Here is a 22,414-nt window from a genome sequence, read left to right on the forward strand (position 1 = left end):
TCTCTAATTGGAGAGGAAGAAGGGGGAAGGGAGGAATGGAGGTGTGGGGGGGAGGATGATGGAGGAGGGGAGAGGCGAGGGGAGTCGAAAGGAGAAAACAAAAATCAAGTATAGAAATAGCCACGCTTTAACAACCTTGATAGCATCTAACAACCCCGCTATGCCCACCTTCTTCCCTTTCATATTTTCAACCTTAAGGAGAAAGGATTGTGATAGTTTTATATTCGCCTTCTAAGTGAATCACAGCGCCCAAGCTCATTATGAGGCAGAGGTCCATCCTCAAAAAACTTTCGACCTTGTTCATTTTTTACTAGCTACCTAGAAGCTCCCCGGCAGGATGAAGACTCGCTCTGGCCGCTCTATTTCTTCCGGGTAAGGGGGGTGGGTAATAAAGCCTTGAACGCCAAGAGCCCCAGAACCGCATCCTAGAAACCAAGCAAGGCAAATCTCCCTACTTAGGAGTCCCTCCTTTACAGAGACCGGTATAGCAGAACCAGACAAGCATGTCCTTCATTACGTCACGCATAGCTCCCAAGACTCCAGCTTAAGTCTTCTCCGCCTCTCCCCAAGGGGCCATCTTAGCCACCTCCCACCCTCGACTCTCATTGGCAGCTAGACCTGCTTGTTCCCGTGGTTGCTAGCAGCGACGTAGGCGGGCACAATCTTGGTCACTAAGATACTTCACTTCCGGTTCCTCTCGTCCTTCGGGAAAAACATCTCATTCGTCCGGCCAATGGTGAATGAGAAGTAGGCGGGACTTGGTTGGTTCAGACCAAACAGACGCGAGCTTGTGCGGCAATGGCGGCGGGACGGCCCCTGTAGGGCGGCTCGGGCGCCCCCACGTCCGCTTTGCGTCCTTTCCCCGGCACCGCCCCGCCCGATCCCGGATTCCGCCTGGAGCTCGCTGCTGCCTGATAGAAACGCCAGGGAGCCAAGATGGCAGCTGCCGACGGTGACGATTCGCTCTATCCTATTGCGGTGCTCATAGATGAACTCCGCAATGAGGACGTTCAGGTACGGGGATCCTTCCGTTAGAGTGTGTGGGGGAGATCGGGGACGGGGATCTTCGCGGAATGTGGGAGCGATGGCTCCGGGTTCTCCGGGAGTGGCGGAAAGCAGCGGCAGCCAATCAGAATTCAGGTCTCATCTTTCTTAATAGCAAGGTTCGATGAGATGGCAGCCTTCATTGGGTGCCCGGCCAAGCGGAGGGCAAGCCTCGAGGGTCCTACCTGAGTGCGCGCGGCCGCCCCAGATCTGGGCCTGGGCGGCCCGAGATAGGGTGGCGGTCTTGTTGCCGCCTGCCAGTCGGTGATTGGCGGCGGACTCAGAATGGCTCTTTGTAGAGAATCGGCGGGGGCGCGTGACCTGCTGAGTAGAAACCCTCAGGGGTCCTGGCGACCCGGGTAGAGTTCCCATTGCTTTTAATGTTTTCGTTTTAACTGGAAGGAGTGGGGACTGATATTGGGATTGGGGACTGATACCGAGATTTCTGTCCATTCTTCACCGACCTCCACCTTGTATTTTGGGTTAGCTCTCCTGAAGGAGGAGGAAGGAGGCGGTGAAAGTATCCTCTCCTGAGATTTAACTAGCCGTAGCTGGGGTGGGTAACGTGCACAGACCCACCTGTTCTCCGACCTGGTCCCAAGCCGGCCTGCCAAGAGAGTTGATAGTTCTGGTTCATGGGAGAAGAATGAGCCAGGACCCCAGAGTTGTCGGACTGCTTTGGATTTGAAAAAGAGGTCAGACCTCAAGGCCGCATCCTCTCACCTGAGGATGACCTTGTGTGCACATTATTTCATCGCCCCTGGCTTCTGTTTTCTACAAATAGCGGCTAATAATAGTCCTGGTTTCCCTCGGTGGCCGAGGAAAAGTAGTAAAATGAAACTGGCTGTATGTAAAGGCTCTATAAATGTTAGCAATTATTTTGGGGGTGTGGCTATTGTGGCACTGTGCTACAGCCCTCTGCTTTTCCTTTTATATAGAATTGTTCATGCTGCACTCAGTCACCTTCCTGAACCTGGGCCTATCCTCTAAGTCTTACGTATTTATGTGTGACTCTGGTTCCATTGTTGGCAAGACTGGATTTGTACTCCTGGATCTTGCAATTTTTGCAAATTGACTCAGGCAGTCTGTGTTTCTCTTCTGTTAAATGGGAATAATAATCTGGTTTTGGGTATACTGAATGAATTTATTTGCATATGTTCTGTAAACACATGCAAAGCATGAGGAATGTTATTGGGTCATAAAGGAGACCAGAGCTTGGTATAGTGGTGCATGCATGCTAGCAATCCCAGCACTCAGGAGGCAAAGGCAGTGTCAAGGCTAGCCTGGTGACACTGTATCAAGAAAGAAGCAGTCTGGTTGCTGTACAAAGGCTAGATGTGAAACAGGTAAACAGAACTAAATCTGCATATTACCACATGTAAGAAAGAATGAGACTTGTCAATGTTGAAAGAGTGAATCAGCAAGTGTTTGCTGGGCCTTTCTTCAGAGTGGTATTTTGGATAGTTGAAGAACAAAAGAACAAAACTTGCCTTAAAGGAATTAACCTTTTAGTGAGTGGTCACAGATAAATAGGCATTATGTTGACTATGGAAAATTTTAAGGAGAAAATAAGAAATGTAGAGTAAGCATGGGAAAGTCTTGTTGAAATTTGAAACAGTACCTGCTTGTTGAAGGAGCCATTAGATTCTGGGCAGAGTGTGTAACCTCTAGACAGTTGGGTGAGGAATTAGGCTAGTTGAGGGAGGCTCCTTCTAGGATGTAAAGTTTAAAAAGTTGGAGATGAATCCAGATAGAGAGAGAGAGAGAGTGTGTGTGTGTGTGTGTGTGTGTGTGTGTGTGTATGCGCGCAATGGCTATAGTTCTAGTTTTTTGGCTCCAAGGGTGTTTAGTAATGTCTAGGGATGGTTTGGTTGCCACAACTGGGAGATTGTTGCTGCTTTTAGTAGGTTGAAGTCATGAATGCTGTTAAGCATGATTGCAGTATATAGGACATCTTTCTTAGGTAGGAAACAAAGATTTTAGTGCTAAGGTTGAGGGAAGCTGTTGGATGAAATGTTCACCTAGAGACAATAAGGAACTTGTCTAGCTTAGGTCAGTGTGCCAATTTTGTCAGGATCCTGTAACAAGTCACCATAAGTTTAGTATACAACAACATAAAGTTTTATTATGTTTCTGGAGATCAGAAGTCTGTCAGAGGTCTTGCTGGATGAAAATGACCTCATGACAGCATAGCCTTGAATTAGGCAACAGGGCTACACAGCTTTCTGCCACTTTACTCCAACATTCACAGTGCCATCTTCCTGAACAAAACAATGCACACTGTTGACAGAAAGAGTAGAGTGAAAGAACTGTCCACAAATGGACAGGAAGCGTGGTGTTCAGGACCCCTACTCCTAGACACAGTGACGGTGCAGATAGTCAGACTGCTTAGGTTCTGCTTGGGAACTCACTGCTTTCTATCAAGTGCTTCTTGTTTTGCATCAGCATCCTCGCCTGTTAATATGGTTTTTCTAGAAAACCTCAGAGCAGAGTATGAATAAACTACCTGAGTATACAGGGAACACTTTATAGATGATCCATGATGCTATTATTGCTGGCATGAAGATTATGAATGGAATGGTGGTTGCTCCCTGATACCATCCATTGTCCTTAGGGCTGCTGCTCACTGCTCACCAGTTGTCACCCTGGCCCATGCATTTCCCATAGTTCAGATGGAAGAGGAGCACAGGCATGTAAGAAATTGAGGGAAGAATGTTGAAAACTAGTATACAGGTCAGCAAAAGACAGCCTTAGTACCATATCCATCCACAGCCAGCTTTTGCAAGTAAAGTTTTGCTTGAGTGAAAGCCATGCCAGTAGCTTTATTAAGTAAAGCTTTGCTGGAATAAAAGACATGTTTGTTTGTTTACCTAGTGGTTCCTTCCCATTGCAGCTGTTGTGCTGTGAGCCCAAGTTGAGTGATTTAGAGACTGGCCTGTGAAGCTGAGAACATTTACCAGCAATTTAAAGAACATGTTCTTTTCTGGATACTCAGCAGTGCACTGAGCACCTGCAGGCTAACTGCCAGCATCTAGGGAGTGTTTGCTATATTTGTGGGGTTTTTGTTTGTTTTGTTTTGTTTTTGTTTTTGTTTTATCTTTCTGTAGCTCTCTGCACATTTTATAGTTTGAGTGAAAATAAATTTTGGGGGGCTTAGGGGTGGGGAGAGCGTTTATAGCACTTTAACTTGAGATCTTTTTACTACCAAAGTGAGATTTGGTTCCTCTTTGGTCCTTCCACTGTTCCAAAAACATGGTGACATGGAATGAAAACTGCTATATACATTTTTGTTTTGTGTTAAGGTATTGTTTTGTAACCTCAGCTGACCTGGAACACATAATGCCCCTACCATAGCCTCCCAAGTGCTGGGGATACAGGCTTTTGTAGCTGTGCTCAGGTAGGTTTCATAATAGCATTTTATCAGATTCTCAGCATTGTCTGTGAGCCCAGAGACCCCCCAAAATCCCCTGATGTAAGAGCCATACTTTTCTAAGATCAAGGTCTTTTGTAGACATCTTCTAATTGTCTGGGGTCCGAAAAGGGAGCTGATAGAGTCCATTCCTCTTCCTACCTCTCCCTCAGTCTTCTGTGTTCTCTTTTTTCCTTCCACTAAGGGTTTCCCTGTGGGAATTGAGTTTGTTAATCTCTCAGGCATTGTCTTCTTCACAAAATGATCTCATTACATTCTTGACACAGCTCTGGAGCTAGGTAGAAAAAAAAGCACCCGGTGGAAAGAAAGAAACACACAGGGAGGTTGTCGCAGTCATCTGCCACTGCTATTCTAGCTTAGTGTCTCTTTTCTGCGCCTCTGTTTTGTATAATGGAGAGGCATAACCATACATACATTGATAGGGTAGAGACAATCAAGTGAGAACCTGGCATGTAAATACTTAGAGACAGGCCAGTTATGTGTGTTAGCCAGACAGTTGGCTGCTGTATTAACTCACAAGCAGGGTGAGTTAAAACAGCAAATGCATCCTCTCAATGTCCTAAACACCAAAAATCTGAAATCAAGGTGTCAGTGTGGTTGGGTCATCTGAGGTTCCCAAGGAGATCTGCCCCGTATATCTCTCTTAACTTCAGGGAGCTGTTGGCAGTTCTTTATGTTCTTTGCCTTGTGGATATGCCACCCCAACCTCTTCCTCCATTTCCACATGACCTCCATTTCCACATGACCTCCATTTCTGTTACTTACAAGGATTCTCATAGGGTCTAGGACCAACTCTGCATTGAGGATGATTCATCCTCACCCTCACTACTAGCAAAGATCCTCTTTCACATTCACAAAGACACGATGTTAGGACTGGTGTGTGTTCCGCACATGCAGTGGTTGAAAGAACAGACTGCTTATTTTTTCCTCTGCTCTCATACCACAATTGAGAGAGCTCCATGATCCTAAAAAGTGCATTAGATTTCTGTGCACTTTCTCACTAGAAAACGAGCTTTCGATTCTGCAGCAGCCCCCACCAGCCAGTGATCCGTAACATGGAGAATGTGAGATCCCACAGTTGAGGTCTCATCCCTAAGAATGTCCCCCAACCTTCAGATTCCAGTTGCAAGCCTTAGGTCTTATGCTTCTTTACCAGCTGGCTGTCAATCAAGACCCCCACATACCCTATTTGGTAATTGCCTGGGTGAGAGAAACATAGAAAGGTTCTTCTTGGCCACTGCAGCATTCATTCTTCTAGGGTATGTGACAGATGCCATTCTGAAATGGTATTTATAGTTTACAATCAGGATACATCATTTATGGCTACTATAGGACAGTAAGATATGGGGAAGATGTGGCTTTCTGTGGCAAGAGACATTCTGGCTGTTACAGTCTATGTGAGGGGGAAGCTACAAGCCAGAAACATAAGCAAAAACACATGCTTACATGGAAACTGAGTATATATACCTTTATATTGTAGGTCAGCCCACTGAACTGGGGGGATTAGAACTGTTAATACTAGTCTCTTTTGTTTTTATTGGCATATATTAATTATAGTTTCATCGTGAAATGTTGCTGCATCTACATGATACATTTTAATCACAATCCTCTCTGTCACTGGCCTGTCTGTCTCTTCTTTCTACTTACAGTCACCTTAATTAGTGTTACTTACAGGAGCAGCAGGAAGGTGTGCTGGTTTGATGGTTTTAACTACTATGTAGTTAAAGCTGGTCTCAAACTGAAGGATCTTTCTGTCCCAGGCTTTTGAGTGCTCAGGTCACAGGGGTGCACCACTATGCACAGCTGTTTTGTTCATAAGGTAATGCTAGATTGTTAGTTCTTGTTGCTACTGAAAGTCACCAGTCCTGGGTTGTTGGTTTGTTTCTTGAGACAGGTTTTCTTGTAGTTAAGGCTGGCCTAAAACTTTGTATGGAATCAAGGATGACCTTGAATTTATAATCCTCCTGCTCTCCTGCAACCACCTCTCAAGTGTTCTCTGTAGTAGTGGGGCAATGGAGCAGAGAGGAAGGGTTGGTGGAATAGAGTCCTGTTTTAGTCTAAATTTGGAAAGACCCAGGGGAAGTTCTGTCTTCCATTGCTAACATTGCTAATGTTAAATATTTCTTTTAGGAACGCAGAATTGCCTAGTTGGATTTTACTATCTACTGTTGTTCACTAAGCATCTTTATGTATAGTAGCAACTTTTTCAGGGATTGTCCTAATGGTTTCAGAACTGTGGAATGCCATCTGGCTACAAAGTCCCTAATTTTCTCCCTCCCTTTGTTTGTCCTTTCATTAGCTTCGTCTCAATAGTATCAAGAAGCTCTCCACAATTGCCTTGGCCCTTGGGGTTGAACGGACCAGAAGTGAGCTCCTGCCCTTCCTTACAGGTAAGCATTCCTGGGACCCAATGCAGTGAGGACAGGTGGGTGCTTTTTGCTAAGTGATCAAGATTCCTCCCTGTAAGTTAATACATTATAAGTGTTCCCTATGCCACTGTAGCATGGAGCAGTACTCTACAGGAGCCTAAATGTAGTCTTCTAAGGGAATGATCTGGAAAGACAAAGCAATCGAACCTAGCTTGAATCACAGTTTCAATTGTTAGTGTTGACCTTAGATAAGTTTAGCAGATTATTTTTTTCATTCTAGAATGAAGATAATCTCCAATTTTTGTTGTTGATTTGAGCATTAAAGAGCAATAATCATTAACTTTTATTACATAGTTGTCACATGCCAACTGTCCACTGGATTCCTGTTTTGTGCTACTGAGTTAGCGTGTATATTAGAATGGTGCCTATACTCTTAAATGTCCATCTCCAGTGCCTTTCATCTCAGTCTCACAGCAACACCTTAAAGTATCGAATGCTACTGTTGCTGATCTGTATGTGAGGAAGTTGAGGCATAGAACGATGAAGTGACTAATTTCCATCAGATTTTTATGTTTGGACATGACTAAAGGAGATTTTATATTTAGGCTCCATAGTTAGCAGGGTTAGTTAATTGTGCAGAATTGGAGTCTGATTTCACATCTCTGCTTTCCTGACTTCCTTTGGTATGACTTTGGGCAAGATATTTCACATCCATCTGCTTCAGAGGGTTCATGGGTAAGACAAGCATGATTCTGTAACTTAAATGAAGACTAAGGCTCCTGTGAAGGTCCAGGGACAGGGCAAGGCATGTGGTAAGTGGGCTCAATTAGCTCTTACCAAGTTCATTGTACAAAGGTGCACACCAAGTACTTAGTACAGTGGCGGCCATGGTGGGAGCCACCTTACTAAATTTCCACTGTCATTATTCTCATGTTACTCCTGCTGTACTCGTGTCTACTTAAGAGTTGGAACTAAAGATTCTAAGTGCTATTTATTACGGACAGAAGTGATTTGTATTTGATAATCTCCTGTAGATGACCTGGAAGAAGTGATAGGCCAAGGCCTAGTTGATACATGGGTAGCTGAGACCTGTGGAGATTCAGTGCTTTGTCACATGCTACAGCTAATGACAAGTTTACAGGTCTGACTACACATAGTCTCAAGAGTAGGTATTTGCATCTGACGTTAGCATGTGGTACCAAACCAAGTGTCTTCCTTTGATGAACTATAAGAGGGAGCCAAAAGATTTAGGATTCTGACACAGAGACAAGTGTTGGAGTAGCAGGCTGTTGTGATAAGTAGTTACATGAAAAATTGGTATAGGGGAAAAGCCATTTAGCCCTAGGTTTGAAATGAGCTGCTATAACCTTATCCCAGGAGTGCCCTCCACTACTTGTGCTCAGCTCATTAGTTGAAAGGCTGTTTTACAAGAAGTGTAGATGTATAGTAAGTGCTGTGGGTGATTCTGAGAGGATTGAGCTGTGCAGCTGAGAATAACCAATGTAAAGGACTAGGGAATGCAAGTGGCATGAAAAGGCTATCAGGAATAGGGACACTAGGAGAGCCACCTAGGGTTGCCTTTTACTGCCATTCTGTACCATATGGAGCCTCTTGGGTTTAATCCTGTAGGTGGACATGGTGCTGAAATACAGAGGGAGTCAGATGCAGCAACAGTGTGTATATAGACAGAGTGTGTGAGGGGAGGCACAGATGTTGCAAGCCAGTCGCCAAGGTAATGTCTGAGAACAAAGCCCCTGTAGCCAGAAGGCCATGGTTTAGGCCTGTCTTGCTCTTCTCCTTCTATTGTAATGTTAGAAATCACAGTGTATGTGTGAGTTACTATTGCAGTTCTCTAAGTAGGAAAATACTCTCCAGGTGTATTATTTAAAAATTGCAATTTTTTTGAGAGAGAGAGAGAGAGAAGAGAGAACAAGGAAGGGAGGGAAGGAGGGAGGGAGAGAGAGAGAGAGAGAGAGAGAGAGAGAGAGAGAGAGAGAGAGAGAGAATCCAGATAGGAAGAACTGTGGGAGCCTGGAAGTGTGGGCAACCAAAGAGCTCTTAAATTCTAAGTAATGTCAGATTTCTTCTGCTCTGAGCTCAGACACTGTTTAGAACAAGTGGCAGACACATTTCTAGACCAGTGATAATGTTTCAGCAAGCACAAACTGAAGACCTCTGAGCTCATATCCATAGGACATTCAGCTTATTTTTAAAATGTATTTATTTTATGTGTGTACCCTGTCACTCTCTTCAGAAGAGGGCATTGAATTCCAATACCGATGGTTGTGAGCCAACATGTGGTTGTTGGGAATTGAACTCAGGACCTATGGAAGAACAGTCAGTGTTCTTAACCTCTGAGCCATCCCTTCAGCCCCTCAGCTAGTTTCTTGAGGAAAAAAATCAACAAACGTAGTTTTCTAGGGAAAGGCCCCAGGCTGGGCATATTCAACAGCTGTGTTTTTGCTGTTCTTGAATCTGGAAGTGTGAGGTTGAGGTATCAGTAGCCTTAGTCTAGGTTTCTCCTGAGGCTGTTCTGCTTAGCTACATCTTGGCAAGTCCAAGGTGGAGAATGCTAAAATGCTGATGAACAGCAGATGAGGTCAGCGTTTTCCTCAGCAGAGGCAGGGCTTGAGAGAGAGGCCTTTGAGTTTGGGCAGCAGGCTTAGTTTCCCTGTCATTTCATTCACATGCCATTCTAGTTCTGGCAGGAGCTGGAGCATGCCAAATCTAGTCTTGGGCACAGATGATCAAAGCTCCTGATAGGGGTACTTAGTAAATGTGGTAGGAGGGGGAGAGAATGAGTTCAGGAAAAGGATCTGACCTAATCTAGGTGCTTGGAATCTGCAAGAAGCAGTATCTGAACCAAGCCCAAAAGGGTAGAAAACAACTTCTTGGCTGAAGACATAGCTCCTGAAAGTGAGTTCCTGCATATTTAAAGCTCCACTGAACATCCTGTGCTGCATACATGTGCTCTTTTTTGTCCCTGTTGAGAAGAAGCCACAATTAGGATTAGAATAGTTGTGCTACTCAGCTACCATCCCACACCTAGCATGGGGCAGAAAAGGCAGATATGGGGCTTGGGCTTACTCTGCTCACCAGGTAGATGGTGGAGAGAAATGGCAGGTTGGGAGATAGGGGTGCTGACATCGAGGAAGCTTGGGTTGTGCTTGAGTTTTTAATGGACTTGATCTTTGTTTCACAGATACCATTTATGATGAAGATGAGGTCCTCTTGGCCTTGGCTGAACAGCTGGGAACCTTCACAACTTTGGTGGGAGGGCCTGAGTATGTGCACTGTCTGCTGGTGAGTGAAAGCTGTGAAGTCTCTTAATCTCCTCCTCCACCTTGGGGTTAGAGAGGTGGTTCTGCTATGGACACCAAGAAACGGGATTTAGGAAGGCTAAATAGGACCTCAGAATGAATCACCTTTGGATGTAACTTTAACTCAAGTTAGTAGTGTCATTTAATCTATACTTGCCTTCCATTCTGCATACTTAACCACACTAGGACTCAGTAGCACTCTACCTGTAGGTTGTGAGTTTGGGTCATGCAAGGTTCTGTTATTTACTGGTATGACTCTGAAGAGTACAGATCTTTCTGTCTGCCTGTGTAAATTGGAGGCCACTAAAATCCCCTCTGATAACTGACCTACATGCCCACAAACAATACTTTGTCTATAGTAAGTATTCACAGTTAGGTGTTGTGATTGTCATGGTTGGGTAAGATGTGTCATCTACCATTTTGGTTTGGAAGGTTTACTTGATGGATGAACCACATAGAATATCAGGAGGTTAAACCATCTCATCTGGGACTCTTACCTAGTAAATGACACAGATGAATTGTCAAGATTGTCTGCTTGATTGCACCAGGACCCGTATGGCATGGTATGGTACCATACCATACCATACCATACCATACCATACCATACCTTACCATTCAACCTCTGTTGAATGACAGCTGGGAACACAGACAGAATCTGATCCTGACAGGTCCTGCTGTGTAGAAAAGGAGAGCCAAGTAATCATGGCTGCTAGCAGCTTAGGCAATTTGCATAACCTGTGTACTTCTGATACTTGCTCTTTGATTAATGAGGGCAGTATTAAGACTGTTTTACAAGATTCACATAGAAGGTGTGATAAAAAGGTGAGCAATGCAATAGCCTTGCCTAGTTCATGGGTATTGAAGCCCTATTATCAGTGTTTACTGTACATTGAGAGCTACACACATGGACCTCCTGAGAGATTCTTATAGGAAGCTTGTTATCCCAAGAATTTGGGTGAGAGATCAGAGGAGTCTCCAGTCAGGCCATGAGGTAGGGTTCCACAGTGGAAACAGTGAGAAAAACACTGGTTTCTAACTTTGTGTTCTTATTACAGCCACCCCTTGAGTCACTGGCCACAGTGGAAGAGACAGTAGTGCGAGACAAGGCGGTAGAATCCTTGCGGGCCATCTCTCATGAGCACTCACCTTCCGATCTAGAGGCTCACTTTGTGCCTCTGGTAAAGCGGCTGGCGGGTGGAGACTGGTTCACCTCCCGCACCTCGGCCTGTGGTCTCTTCTCAGTTTGCTACCCCCGAGTATCCAGTGCCGTGAAGGCAGAACTTCGACAGTAAGTTCTCACTCCCATCACCTTACCTAACCTTCCTCTAAGCCTCAGCCCCTTTAGGTCTTCCATGACCTAATGTCTAATGTCCTTGATGACTCCCTCCTCCCTCCTCAGTTCTCCAAAGAGGCTTGTCCTTCACAGTGATCACTGGACACTGTACTTCAGCAGTGAATTTGCCTGGTCTGCCTTCATGGAAATTTATTCCTGCCATTAGTTACACATTGTGGGCTTGGAGCAGAATACAGCATAACAAATAGTATCTGGTATTATTTCCAGCCTGCTCCAGGTTTAGACCCCTCATTTGCTGACTGCCTTGTTGCTCATAACTATTAAGCAGAAGTTGCTGAGATGTCACTTCATACCACATGCTGCATGTCTCCAATTGTTTCCCATGTATCTCTTAATGAGGCAATTGCTCCTGAAATGGAAGGCAAGTTTTAAACCGTTCTTAGTACTGTGTTGTACTGTTTGACTGATACGTCAAATCAGCTGTGTGGGGACTTGCTATTGCCATTGGTCCGTATAATAGTTTATAGAGCTGAGAAGACAGAGAAGTCATGAGTTATACAAAGTCACCATTGTCAGCACCAGAATTTACTGCAGAACCAGCAGTGCTCTGTGCTGTGCCGGGACACTAGCAGTTAGGACTTTCCAGGATTCTAAGTCTGGACCTCCATCCAATCCCAGGTACTTCCGGAACCTGTGCTCAGATGACACCCCCATGGTGCGGCGGGCCGCTGCCTCCAAGCTGGGGGAATTTGCCAAGGTACTGGAGCTGGACAATGTCAAGAGTGAGATCATTCCCATGTTCTCTAACCTGGCCTCTGACGAGCAGGTAAGTCAGTCGTCAGCTTTCACAATGCAAGTAAGCTTAGAAGGGAGTGCACCCTTAAGACTCAGTGGGCCTGTGTTTCCCTACCCCTCTGCTGTTTTCCCTAGGACTCGGTGCGGCTGCTGGCAGTGGAGGCATGTGTGAATATTGCCCAGCTTCTGCCACAGGAGGACCTGGAGGCCTTAGTGATGCCCACCTTGCGACAGGCTGCTGAGGACAAGTCTTGGCGTGTTCGCTACATGGTGGCCGACAAGTTCACAGAGGTAGGTTGCCATAGTTCCACAGGTGTGGACACTGAGGCTCTCTGAGGGGAGAAGGGAGCAACATACAGGAACTGACATACTGTATTTTAAGGATAGTACGGTCCTGAGTCTTAAAGAGAAACCCAATGATCTCCCAGAGCCAGTCCTGGGTGGGTGATTCAAATCAGACCGCTGTGTTGAGAGTGATTCTGAAGCCAAGTTTCAACTCCATGAAAGCATTTTCCCTAAACTTATAACCTCTCTAAGAAAGACACAGCCCCAGTGATAGTGGCAGCAACCACAAGCTAGTCAGAGCAGGGACATATATGCTGTTTGTGCTGAGATCCAAATGTTCTTAGCCAACAGCATGTACTCCCCACCACCCCCTTCTTGCTAATTCTGAGAGTTGAACCCAGTTCTTTAACCATGTTAGGCAAGTGCTCTCCTGTTGGCCATATTCCCAAGTCTGTAGTTAAGAGCATTGTCCTTGGTCGAGGTTCTGGAGTGAGTTAATTGCACACATTCCTGGTCTTCAAGGAGCAAGCTAAAAGTCAGCTTCAATAGAAAGTGCTGATGGGGGCTGGAGAGAAGGCTCAGAGGTTAAGAGCACGGACTGATCTTCCAGGGGTCCTGGGTTTAATTCCTAGCAACCACAGGTTTGCTCACAACCATGTATAACGTAATCTAATGCCCTCCTCTGATGTGTCTGAAGAGTGTGACAGTATACTCACATACTTATAATGAATAAATCTTTTTTTTTAAAAGTTAGTTCTAATGGAATATTTTGTGTTTTGTTTCTCTTGACGGCTCTGTGATACTTAGAGCAAAACAATAAGCCTGTGCAGAGGATGTAGGCGATAAGAGACTGAGTAAGAAGTAGCATTCATGGCTGGGTGCTGAAATTCAGTGAGCAGAGGAGCAGAAATGATGGAGAAGAGCTCTCTCATGGAAGACTCAGCCCTAAGGAATGTATTCCTGGGTCTAGTGAAGTTGTTTGAGATCTGGCCGTGTAGAAGAAGTAGGCTGACACTGTGACTTGGACGACAGGGTCATGGGATATGGAAATAATAGTCTGTCCACAGCACACAGCTCATAAGTACAGTACAAGGCCCTGCAAGGTGTTTACGTCATTACTTTTAGTAGTAGAGTCATCCTGCTTTCAACTGTTCTTCCAACAACCAAGTTGAAGCAAACTCATCCACATACTTTTCCTACATCCTTGTTACTGGCATGTGTTTTCCTCTTCACTGTTTTTAATCATTTTCATTGCAAAAATGATACCAACTTCTTGTAACAATTTTAATAAAATTCAGTTATGTTTACATATTTTCATGTTAGATGAAATCAGGGACCACTTACTGTGTTTAGGTAGTAAGAAATCCAACCTCATATAACCTGGGCAATAAATGGAAAACATACTGTGCAGAATGTCCTGTAACCCTCATTCTGTTTCTGAAGAAGTCATCAGAGACGTGACGACTTCACTTGTTGGTCGTGTCATCATGCTGGAACTATGTCCCTTGTGCTGCGTCCTAACCTTATTCTGGTGCTTTCATCTCCATTTTTGCCTCTTTAGCCCTGAGTGATTGCCAGACTCTTCAGTTCTGCTTCTCTTCTCTATTGTACAGCTCCAGAAAGCAGTGGGGCCTGAGATCACCAAGACAGATCTGGTGCCTGCCTTCCAGAACCTGATGAAGGACTGTGAGGCCGAGGTGAGGGCCGCAGCCTCCCACAAGGTCAAAGGTTGGTGCTGACAACCAGAACACAACTAGATGGGTGGATTTCTAAGAGGCAGAAATGGGCCCAGAGCATCAAATCTCACTAATACCTTCCTCTCCCTGCCCACAGAGTTCTGTGAAAATCTCTCAGCTGACTGCCGGGAGAATGTGATCATGACTCAGATCTTGCCCTGCATCAAGGTAATAGAGTATTTGGTTGTAGGATTTGGTTTTAGATACAATCAGATCCAAGGCCTTTTGAGATACTGTAACTGTTTAACAGTCATGGATTAGGCTGTAGGCAAAATCTGAAGGTTGAAACTGACCCTCAGATCTAAGGGATGTATTTACTGCTCAGAGACCAGAGTTCCCTTATCCACAGAGTTTTGGGGAATAGGGCAGTGGCCCCAGGATCGGGGCTCACATAACCATCTCTTTAAATGTAGTGCAGCCCTGAGATGCCCTGCCTATGAAAAGCAGAAGACTGTGGTCTTAGAATTGGGGCTACTGTCTATGTGGCCAGTTATCATTAAAGGGGATTTTTCTGACCTTGGCTCCCTCCTTCCTTCTCTTCTGAAGGAGCTTGTGTCAGATGCCAACCAACATGTCAAGTCAGCACTGGCTTCAGTCATCATGGGCCTCTCTCCCATTCTGGGCAAAGACAACACCATCGAACACCTCTTGCCCCTGTTCTTGGCTCAGCTGAAGGATGAGGTAAGAGTGGCAGGAAGGTTTTCAAAGTCAATCAAATTATCCAAAAGTATTTTAAAAGTTTGGCACCACACTCTACACTCTCTGCTTTGATAAGTTGATGACAGGCAAAAGTGTCTGCTTGTTCACTCGTTCTTGTCAGACATGCCTCATGTGCCTTTAATTTTGTACTCATCCGTTCCCTGAGTGTTGAACAAAGACCAAGACAATGGTGATCTTTAGGGATCTATAGAATGTGCCAGTAGAGAGGACAGATGGATAAATTGTCCCATAATTCAACTCAGAAACTAGGTACTGGGAGAAGTGCGCCATAGTTTAAAGCTTCATGTTTCCACTGAAATAGCTCTAGCTTGTGTCTTCTACATGCTCTGTTGGCCATAGCCAGTCTGGTCACCATACTTGCCTGTGCACTGTAGTAACAGTTTAGGGAATTGGATTTGAATCTGTAGGCAAGTGCTGCAGCTGCAAGAGATCTTTCTGTTAGGAAAATATAGCCAGTGTTAGTGAGAGATAGGAGAGATGGCCAGAGATCCTGGGAAGCCAGACTAGTGGGATGCTATCCATTGGCATTCTTTAATGGAGCACTTTGGTAGATTATACTGTGGCTTCTTCTACGGTGGTGAATGCAGATTTGTCCCCATGACTCATAGGCTGTTCCTACTCAAGAAATCATGTCCAAAGGTCTGGGATTCTGTGTCAGTGAGAAGTGAGAATGATAGAAAATATTCCCAACATATTCACTCCTTTGTGTTCCAGACACTAGGTACTTCTTTCAGTTTATCAAGTGCTCCCATTTCACGTTGCAGAGCCTCAGCTACTCTTGAGACGAGGTGGATATTTTGTGTTATAGGACAATACCCAGAAAGAGCTCTTGCCTGCTCCTCTCAGCCTTCTAGGGTTGCTGTATGTAGTATGTTCTCTCAACCTTCCTATTTTCTTTCCAAGTGTCCTGAAGTCCGACTGAATATCATCTCCAACCTGGATTGTGTGAACGAGGTGATTGGCATCAGGCAGCTCTCTCAGTCCCTGCTTCCTGCCATCGTGGAACTAGCTGAAGATGCCAAGTGGCGAGTGCGGCTGGCCATCATTGAATACATGCCTCTGCTGGCTGGACAGCTTGTGAGTGAGGATCCATCCAGGTTTTGCTGGTCCTGAAGTGATAAGAGTATAGGGTCCAGTCCTATCCCCAGTACCAGGGCTGTGTTGCTGTAACAAGGGACTTGGAGATACCTCTTGTAGGCAGTGACAGCTGCCCATGCAGAGAGGACTCTACTCTGAAATTAGACTCTTAGCAGATGAGTGGGGTTCATTCAGAACAAGAACACTTAGCAGATCAGGTGGGGTTGAGAATTGCATGATTCTCTGGGACCAGGCCCTCCCTTCCATCCTTCCTCTCACCCCTCAAATCCTTACCAATCTTTTTTCCCCGCAGGGTGTGGAATTTTTTGATGAGAAACTAAACTCTTTGTGTATGGCCTGGCTAGTGGATCATGGTAAGTTCCCCCAGCAACACAGCAGGATAGGTTAACCCCAAAGACAGAAAGATAATTAGGACATTCTTCTGCTGTCAGTGCTTACATGTTGCTGTTAAGAAGCCATAGTGTAGATTGGGGTTGAGGTTATGGGTGGATGCAGAAGACCTGAGTTTGAATCCTTAGTCTGCTGAAACATACCAAGTGTCTTCCCATCTTCTATCTTTACGCTCATTCCAAAACATGAAGACTTCTTACCATGGCCTCTCAGCCCTTGTGAAACACATTATTTGTTTTTTATTAATGGGGTTAAAAAATTTACTGTTTTTTTTTCTACCAGTTTTAATTAGTATGTATTAAAGTGTAATTTACATTAGCAGAGCCTCAACCATCAATCCTTCTGAATAATGAGGCAAATGGTGCCTGCCTCTGTAGGTGGCCAAAAGGTGCTGTATGAGAAAGAGAAACTAGGTTAACATAGCAAGTGCTATTTTCTGTTTTTGCTGAATTTGCTGATATGTGTGTAGCTGTTAATGCCCTCCTGCTCAGTCCTTCATCTTGAATCACCTCCCTTGCTCTGTCTCCATTGCAGTCTATGCTATCCGTGAGGCTGCCACCAGCAACCTTAAGAAATTAGTAGAGAAGTTCGGGAAGGAGTGGGCCCATGCCACTATCATCCCCAAGGTCTTAGCCATGTCTGGAGACCCTAACTACCTGCACCGAATGACTACACTCTTCTGCATCAATGTGAGCACCCCAACTGCCTATAGATCCCAGGGAACGGGAGTGCTGCTGATGTGAAGGTGGAGGAAGACCCTTTGTCTACCCAGATGTTTGGCTTGGGAATAGAAACATGACTAAGGATAAGTTTCTGAGGACTGCAGGCTAATGCTTGAATCTGCAGTATTTGATCGGGTCTCTACAGGGCCAAGATTGCATGGTGAGAGATCCAAGTTTGGGAGGCTTCTGTATGAGAGCAGCAGCCTCATATTCTGTGCACCTCTACTGGTTGGGAAGGAGAACACATGCTTCTGTCACACATCATAGGACCTAACCAGTTAGTAGTTTGGTTTTCTCATCTTTTGAGATTTATGGTGGTTTTCAACAGGATGTGAAAAATAATGTAATAATAGAGAGCATAGAACAGTTCTGATTCTGTGTCAGAATATACTTACTACTCATTTTTAGTTGTGTTTTACTTCTTATACTGTTTAGTGACATGTAAATCCTACACAAGCTAGAAGCTAAAGATGGGTTAGAAACAATCTTAAGTAAACATTTTGCTTATTTCCTCTGCTACAATTTCGAGATTCCGTTATGAAGGTGGCATTTCAGGGGATAGAAATCCAGACCTCTCAAATGCTGAGAATGATGGAAGTCCAGATATAAAGTCTGAAACATCCCCAGTGAAGACTGTGTTAGGGATTTTAGAACTCCCCACAGTCATGCTTCTAGACCCATACCCTTCCATGTTGCTCCTGGGTCCTGATGATGACTCAGGCAGCATATTCAGAAGAAGATATATGGGGACTTAGCAGTAAGCCTTGCATAACTGTACTTCTGCCATTCACTGGTTTTCAGGTGTTGTCTGAGGTCTGTGGACAGGATATCACCACCAAGCACATGCTGCCCACAGTTCTTCGTATGGCAGGGGACCCAGTTGCCAATGTCCGCTTCAATGTGGCCAAGTCACTCCAGAAGATAGGACCCATTCTTGATAACAGGTGAGGTCTGGGGGTTCTAAACATCTTAGATATTTAAAGACAGAACTCAGGGTCTGATTTCTTTATGCGTTGTGACCCATGCCTGTTCTTTCCTCTCCACAAAGTCTATCTTCTCTGTTTTAGAATAAGAATTCATTTCTCTAGAGTACAATGAAAAAAGAAAGGCAGAGGCAGGTGGATTTCTGAGTTCGAGGCCAGCCTGGTCTACAGAATGAGTTCCAGGACAGCCAGAGCTATAGAGAGAAACCTTGTCTCAAAAAACAAGAAGAAAAAAAAAATACATGTAATGAAATATACTTAACATTTCTAGGGAAACTATTAAGCACTGCCACAGGAAGCTTTGGTAAACATATAGTCTTCATTCCCTGTACTTATATTTGAGGCCATTATATATCAGCAGAGTTTTAGTAGGAACTGGCCTGGGAATGCAGAGTGCTTGGCTAGCCCATACATCCTAAAGAACAAAACTATGCACCTCAAGTCTACCTGACACATAATTTAGAAACAGCATGGGGCAGGGACAGGATATTCATGTCTCACTAGAATATTTTCTAGAGCACTCTGGTACCATTGTAGTTTGATGGCTAAGTGTCTGTCTTCTAAAACTGACTGGATCAGTTGGTTGCCCACATAAACCCAAACAGAATTTCTGCCTCTACATAAACAAATTAGTTTTTGAGCTAGAACCAGCATGATGAATAAAACATGTAGAAAATATAGAATGTCTTCATGTCTTGAGTTGGACATAAACCTGCTAAGATGCCAAAAGAAGTGATTGATAAGATGGCCCTCAAGAAAATGAAAAGCTGTGTATCAGAAGGCTAACCTGACAGTGTGGAGATGTTTCTATATAAAGAACTCCTCTAGTATCCTATATATAGGAAGATAAAGAATTCCCATGATACACATGGGAAGAAGACATAGAGGAAAGTATGGCATATGACATTCAAGTGGGAGTATGGGAAGATGAGAGCTACAAGTAGGGTTGAGAGAGGGGAGGAAGGAAGGTAGTCAAAATTAATATATGTGAAAATATGAGAATGAGGTAACTTGTGCTTTTGTTTCAGTTTAAAAGTACTGTCTTCACATGCTCAGTGAGGACATCGACTAGGTGCTCTGCAGTGTACGCTGTTAACATAGCACAGGTTACAGCTGAAATACTCGGCTGAACATCGTGCTATGGGAATTGTAGTGCAGATAGGATGAGCATTTTAACTGGAAGGATCCAGCTAGCTAGATGTAGACCCTAATCCAGCCCTTGCTTTTAGACAGTACTCAGTGTTGCTACCCCCTCAACCCCTTGAAAATGTGGTGGGCTTATATATTATAATCATAAGAAAGAATAATCCAAATGCTGGTACAGAGTATGAGTTAAAATAGTTAATATGGGTCTGGAGAGATAATGGTTCAGGGGTTAAGAGCACTAGCTTCTCTTGAGAGGGCCTGGACTTATCTCACATCATGTGTACTTAAGATCACTCATGCTTTTAATTCTAGTTCCCATCTCGGGCTTCTGAAGACATACAGATGGTGTCCATTCACATGCACATGTGCCTGGGCGCACACACACAAACACACACACACACACACACAGCAGGGAAGAGGAATGCAAAGAGTGCGGGGTGGGGGGGGTTGGGGGGCAGAAAGAATATTCGAGGGAAAAAGTCAAAATGCTAGGCACAGTGGTAGGCAGCTGCTGAATTCCCAGCACACTCTGGTGGTTGATGCTTGAGGGTCGAGTTGTAGACCAGGATGGGATATGTAGCTTGAGATAACATAAAGTTATATAGAAAGACCTGCTTCCCAAAAAGTAACAAAGCAAGCAAGCAAATAACAACAAAAGCATAACTCTAGGAGGTAGAAATGAAGACAGTGGTTATATGGAGGATAGAGGAGCGGTCTGCCAACATTTGATGCCTGTGTGTCTCATAGTTGCTCCACAGCCTTTCTCTCCAAGGTCTGTCTTCCTTCCTTACAGGATAGGCATATTCCTCCATGTCTCCTTACATAAAGAGTATATGCCACTTCTAGGCCCCTTAAAACCAAGAAGCCTTTGATCATCTTGCCACTTACTGGCCTTGTCTTGTAGTCTTGGCTTATCTGAGCAAGAATCTAGAGTGATATATTTTTGTATTCATACTAAGTATACAATACCTCAGTGAACATGGATTCAGTCACTAAAGGAATCTTTTTGCTCAGCTTCAAGGCCTGTGGGCTCTACTTTGTCAGACTTGCTCATGTCCTGTGCTAACCCAAGAGCTTTCCCTGCTTAACTATTTGATTACAAGCCTAGAGATCAGGAATTTTCCATGTGTATGCTTTGTGTGTTCATGTTCTATACTCTGCCTTATGATTTGGTGTGTTCCTGTCTTGATACTTACCTTCACCGGAGCCCTCTTTCTACCTGTGGGCACAACTCCTCCACCCCACCCACCCCCGAACACACACACACACACACACACACACATCCATCCATCCAAGGCAAGACTATCTCACTATCTTCTTTTCCCTTCACTTTCCAGCACCCTGCAGAGTGAAGTCAAGCCCATCCTGGAGAAGCTGACCCAGGACCAGGATGTGGATGTCAAGTACTTTGCCCAGGAGGCTCTGACTGGTAAGGGCCTGAGAGTGTAGAGCCTCTGGCAGAAGGGTGAGGGCTCCGGGGAATGGGGCAGCACTCAGAAATGTGGTTGGAGAATGTGGTGTGGTTCTGAGGCGTATTGTTCTTGTTTCCCCAGTTCTCTCTCTTGCCTGATGCTGGAAGAAGAAGCATTGCCGGCCTCTGGTGTCCACCCTCCAACCCCCACAAAGTTACCTCCCTTAGGGAGGTGGTGGGGGCAAATGACTGTCACTCCCTGTGCATGGTCTGACCCCAGGCTCCTCCCCCAGCACGGTTCGGTTCCTCCTCTGTAGCCTGGGAAGACTTCTCTGTCCACCTCCCAAGGGGCTGGAGCAGTACAAGTTGTTGCAGGACAGCAGCCTGAAAAGAAGGGCTGGTTGTTCCTGCCCATATTGGGAGAGATGGGAGCATCCTAGGTCACTGGCTTTTGCTGCTGTAATGGGGACCCCTCCCCCATCTACTTACCACCACCCTTTCCCAACCCCAACCATGTTTTTTGTGTGTCAATTGTGCCATTTTTATTTTATTCCTTTCCCTACTGTACACGGAGAAATAAAGGTGTAGAAATACTTGGTTCTCTAGTCTTAGTAATCGGAATGGAGGAAAGCCCACTGCCTTGTGGCTTGTTCTTTGCTTTCTCTGAGGAGACCTTCCTGCAGATGTCACTCCTGCTATCACAAGAGCGTGCACTTGGGATCCAGCAGGAGGGCAGCAGGAGACACAGCAGTATCCAGAGACTGCTCAGGGCAATGTCCTGTGATGCAGTTCAGGTTTTCAGGCACTGGCAGAGCAGAGTTCTCAGATTTGGACCGCATAACTGAGATAGCACCTGTGAGTGTGTGTGGAGCTCCCCATTTCCTGTGCCGTCACTTTGGGTGGTGAATCCATATGTAGCTCTGCAGGCCAAGCCTGCCTACCAGGAGATTTGGTTAGGGCCCTGTGAAAAGTCTCCGCACACACCTACACCAGTGCTTTGTAGGAAGTCTTTATGAAGATAGAACCAGCCAGGCACCACCATGTTCTCTCTCCATAGATTTTTCCAACCAAAATCAGAAATCCTGTTTAAAAAATTTCTTAGAAGAGCTGTTTTTGTTTCCCAGAGAATCTCCAGACAGACAGCTCAGCTCTTAGTATAAAAAAAGTTCTGGAGGGCAGAGGCAGGCGGATTTCTGAGTTCGAGGCCAGCCTGATCTACAAAGTGAGTTCCAGGACAGCCAGGGCTATACAATCTGCTAGCTCATCATGCAGACCAAAAGCCCATTATTTTAAATTTCCATATCAACTCAGTTATTTATTCCAGGTTCTTTCTTGAACATACCACGAATCAGCATTCCATGACCGTAGTCCCTTGGCTTTTAAGCAAAGGACAGCAAGTATATATTTATTTTTTTCTCCTTTTTTGCAAAAGAATTCAGAGATCTGCCTGTCTTTGTAAATTTAGCTGGGTGAAACCTTATCCTGAGATTATCATTTCCACCATGACTAGACCTAAATTTAGATTGGCTCTGTCCCAGGCTGACCCTGACCTCAGGAATCTGCCTGCATTTTTAAGTATAAACAACAAGAAAATACTTAGCTGGGTGGGATCTTTCCTTTTGATTACCACTCCCTAAATCTCTGTTTCCTTCCTTGGTATCCTTCTGACAG

General features: G+C 44.9%; 1 protein-coding gene across 1 annotated transcript; it reads left to right on the forward strand.

Annotated features, from left to right (window-relative positions):
- The first annotated feature begins 884 nt into the window (after positions 1-884).
- Ppp2r1a (protein phosphatase 2, regulatory subunit A, alpha) lies at positions 885-21,336 on the forward strand. The gene is made up of 15 exons (NM_016891.3): positions 885-1,014; positions 6,774-6,864; positions 10,046-10,146; positions 11,219-11,451; positions 12,136-12,283; positions 12,388-12,543; positions 14,151-14,265; positions 14,371-14,441; positions 14,820-14,954; positions 15,897-16,070; positions 16,384-16,444; positions 17,016-17,170; positions 18,005-18,147; positions 20,670-20,761; positions 20,886-21,336. Exons 1-15 carry the CDS (start codon positions 937-939, stop codon positions 20,900-20,902), a joined length of 1,770 nt encoding a protein of 589 aa, NP_058587.1. The 5' UTR covers positions 885-936; the 3' UTR covers positions 20,903-21,336.
- The last annotated feature ends 1,078 nt before the right edge of the window (positions 21,337-22,414 follow it).

Source organism: Mus musculus, chromosome 17, assembly GCF_000001635.26.
Source record: "Mus musculus strain C57BL/6J chromosome 17, GRCm38.p6 C57BL/6J".
NCBI classification, from domain to species: domain Eukaryota; kingdom Metazoa; phylum Chordata; class Mammalia; order Rodentia; family Muridae; genus Mus; species Mus musculus.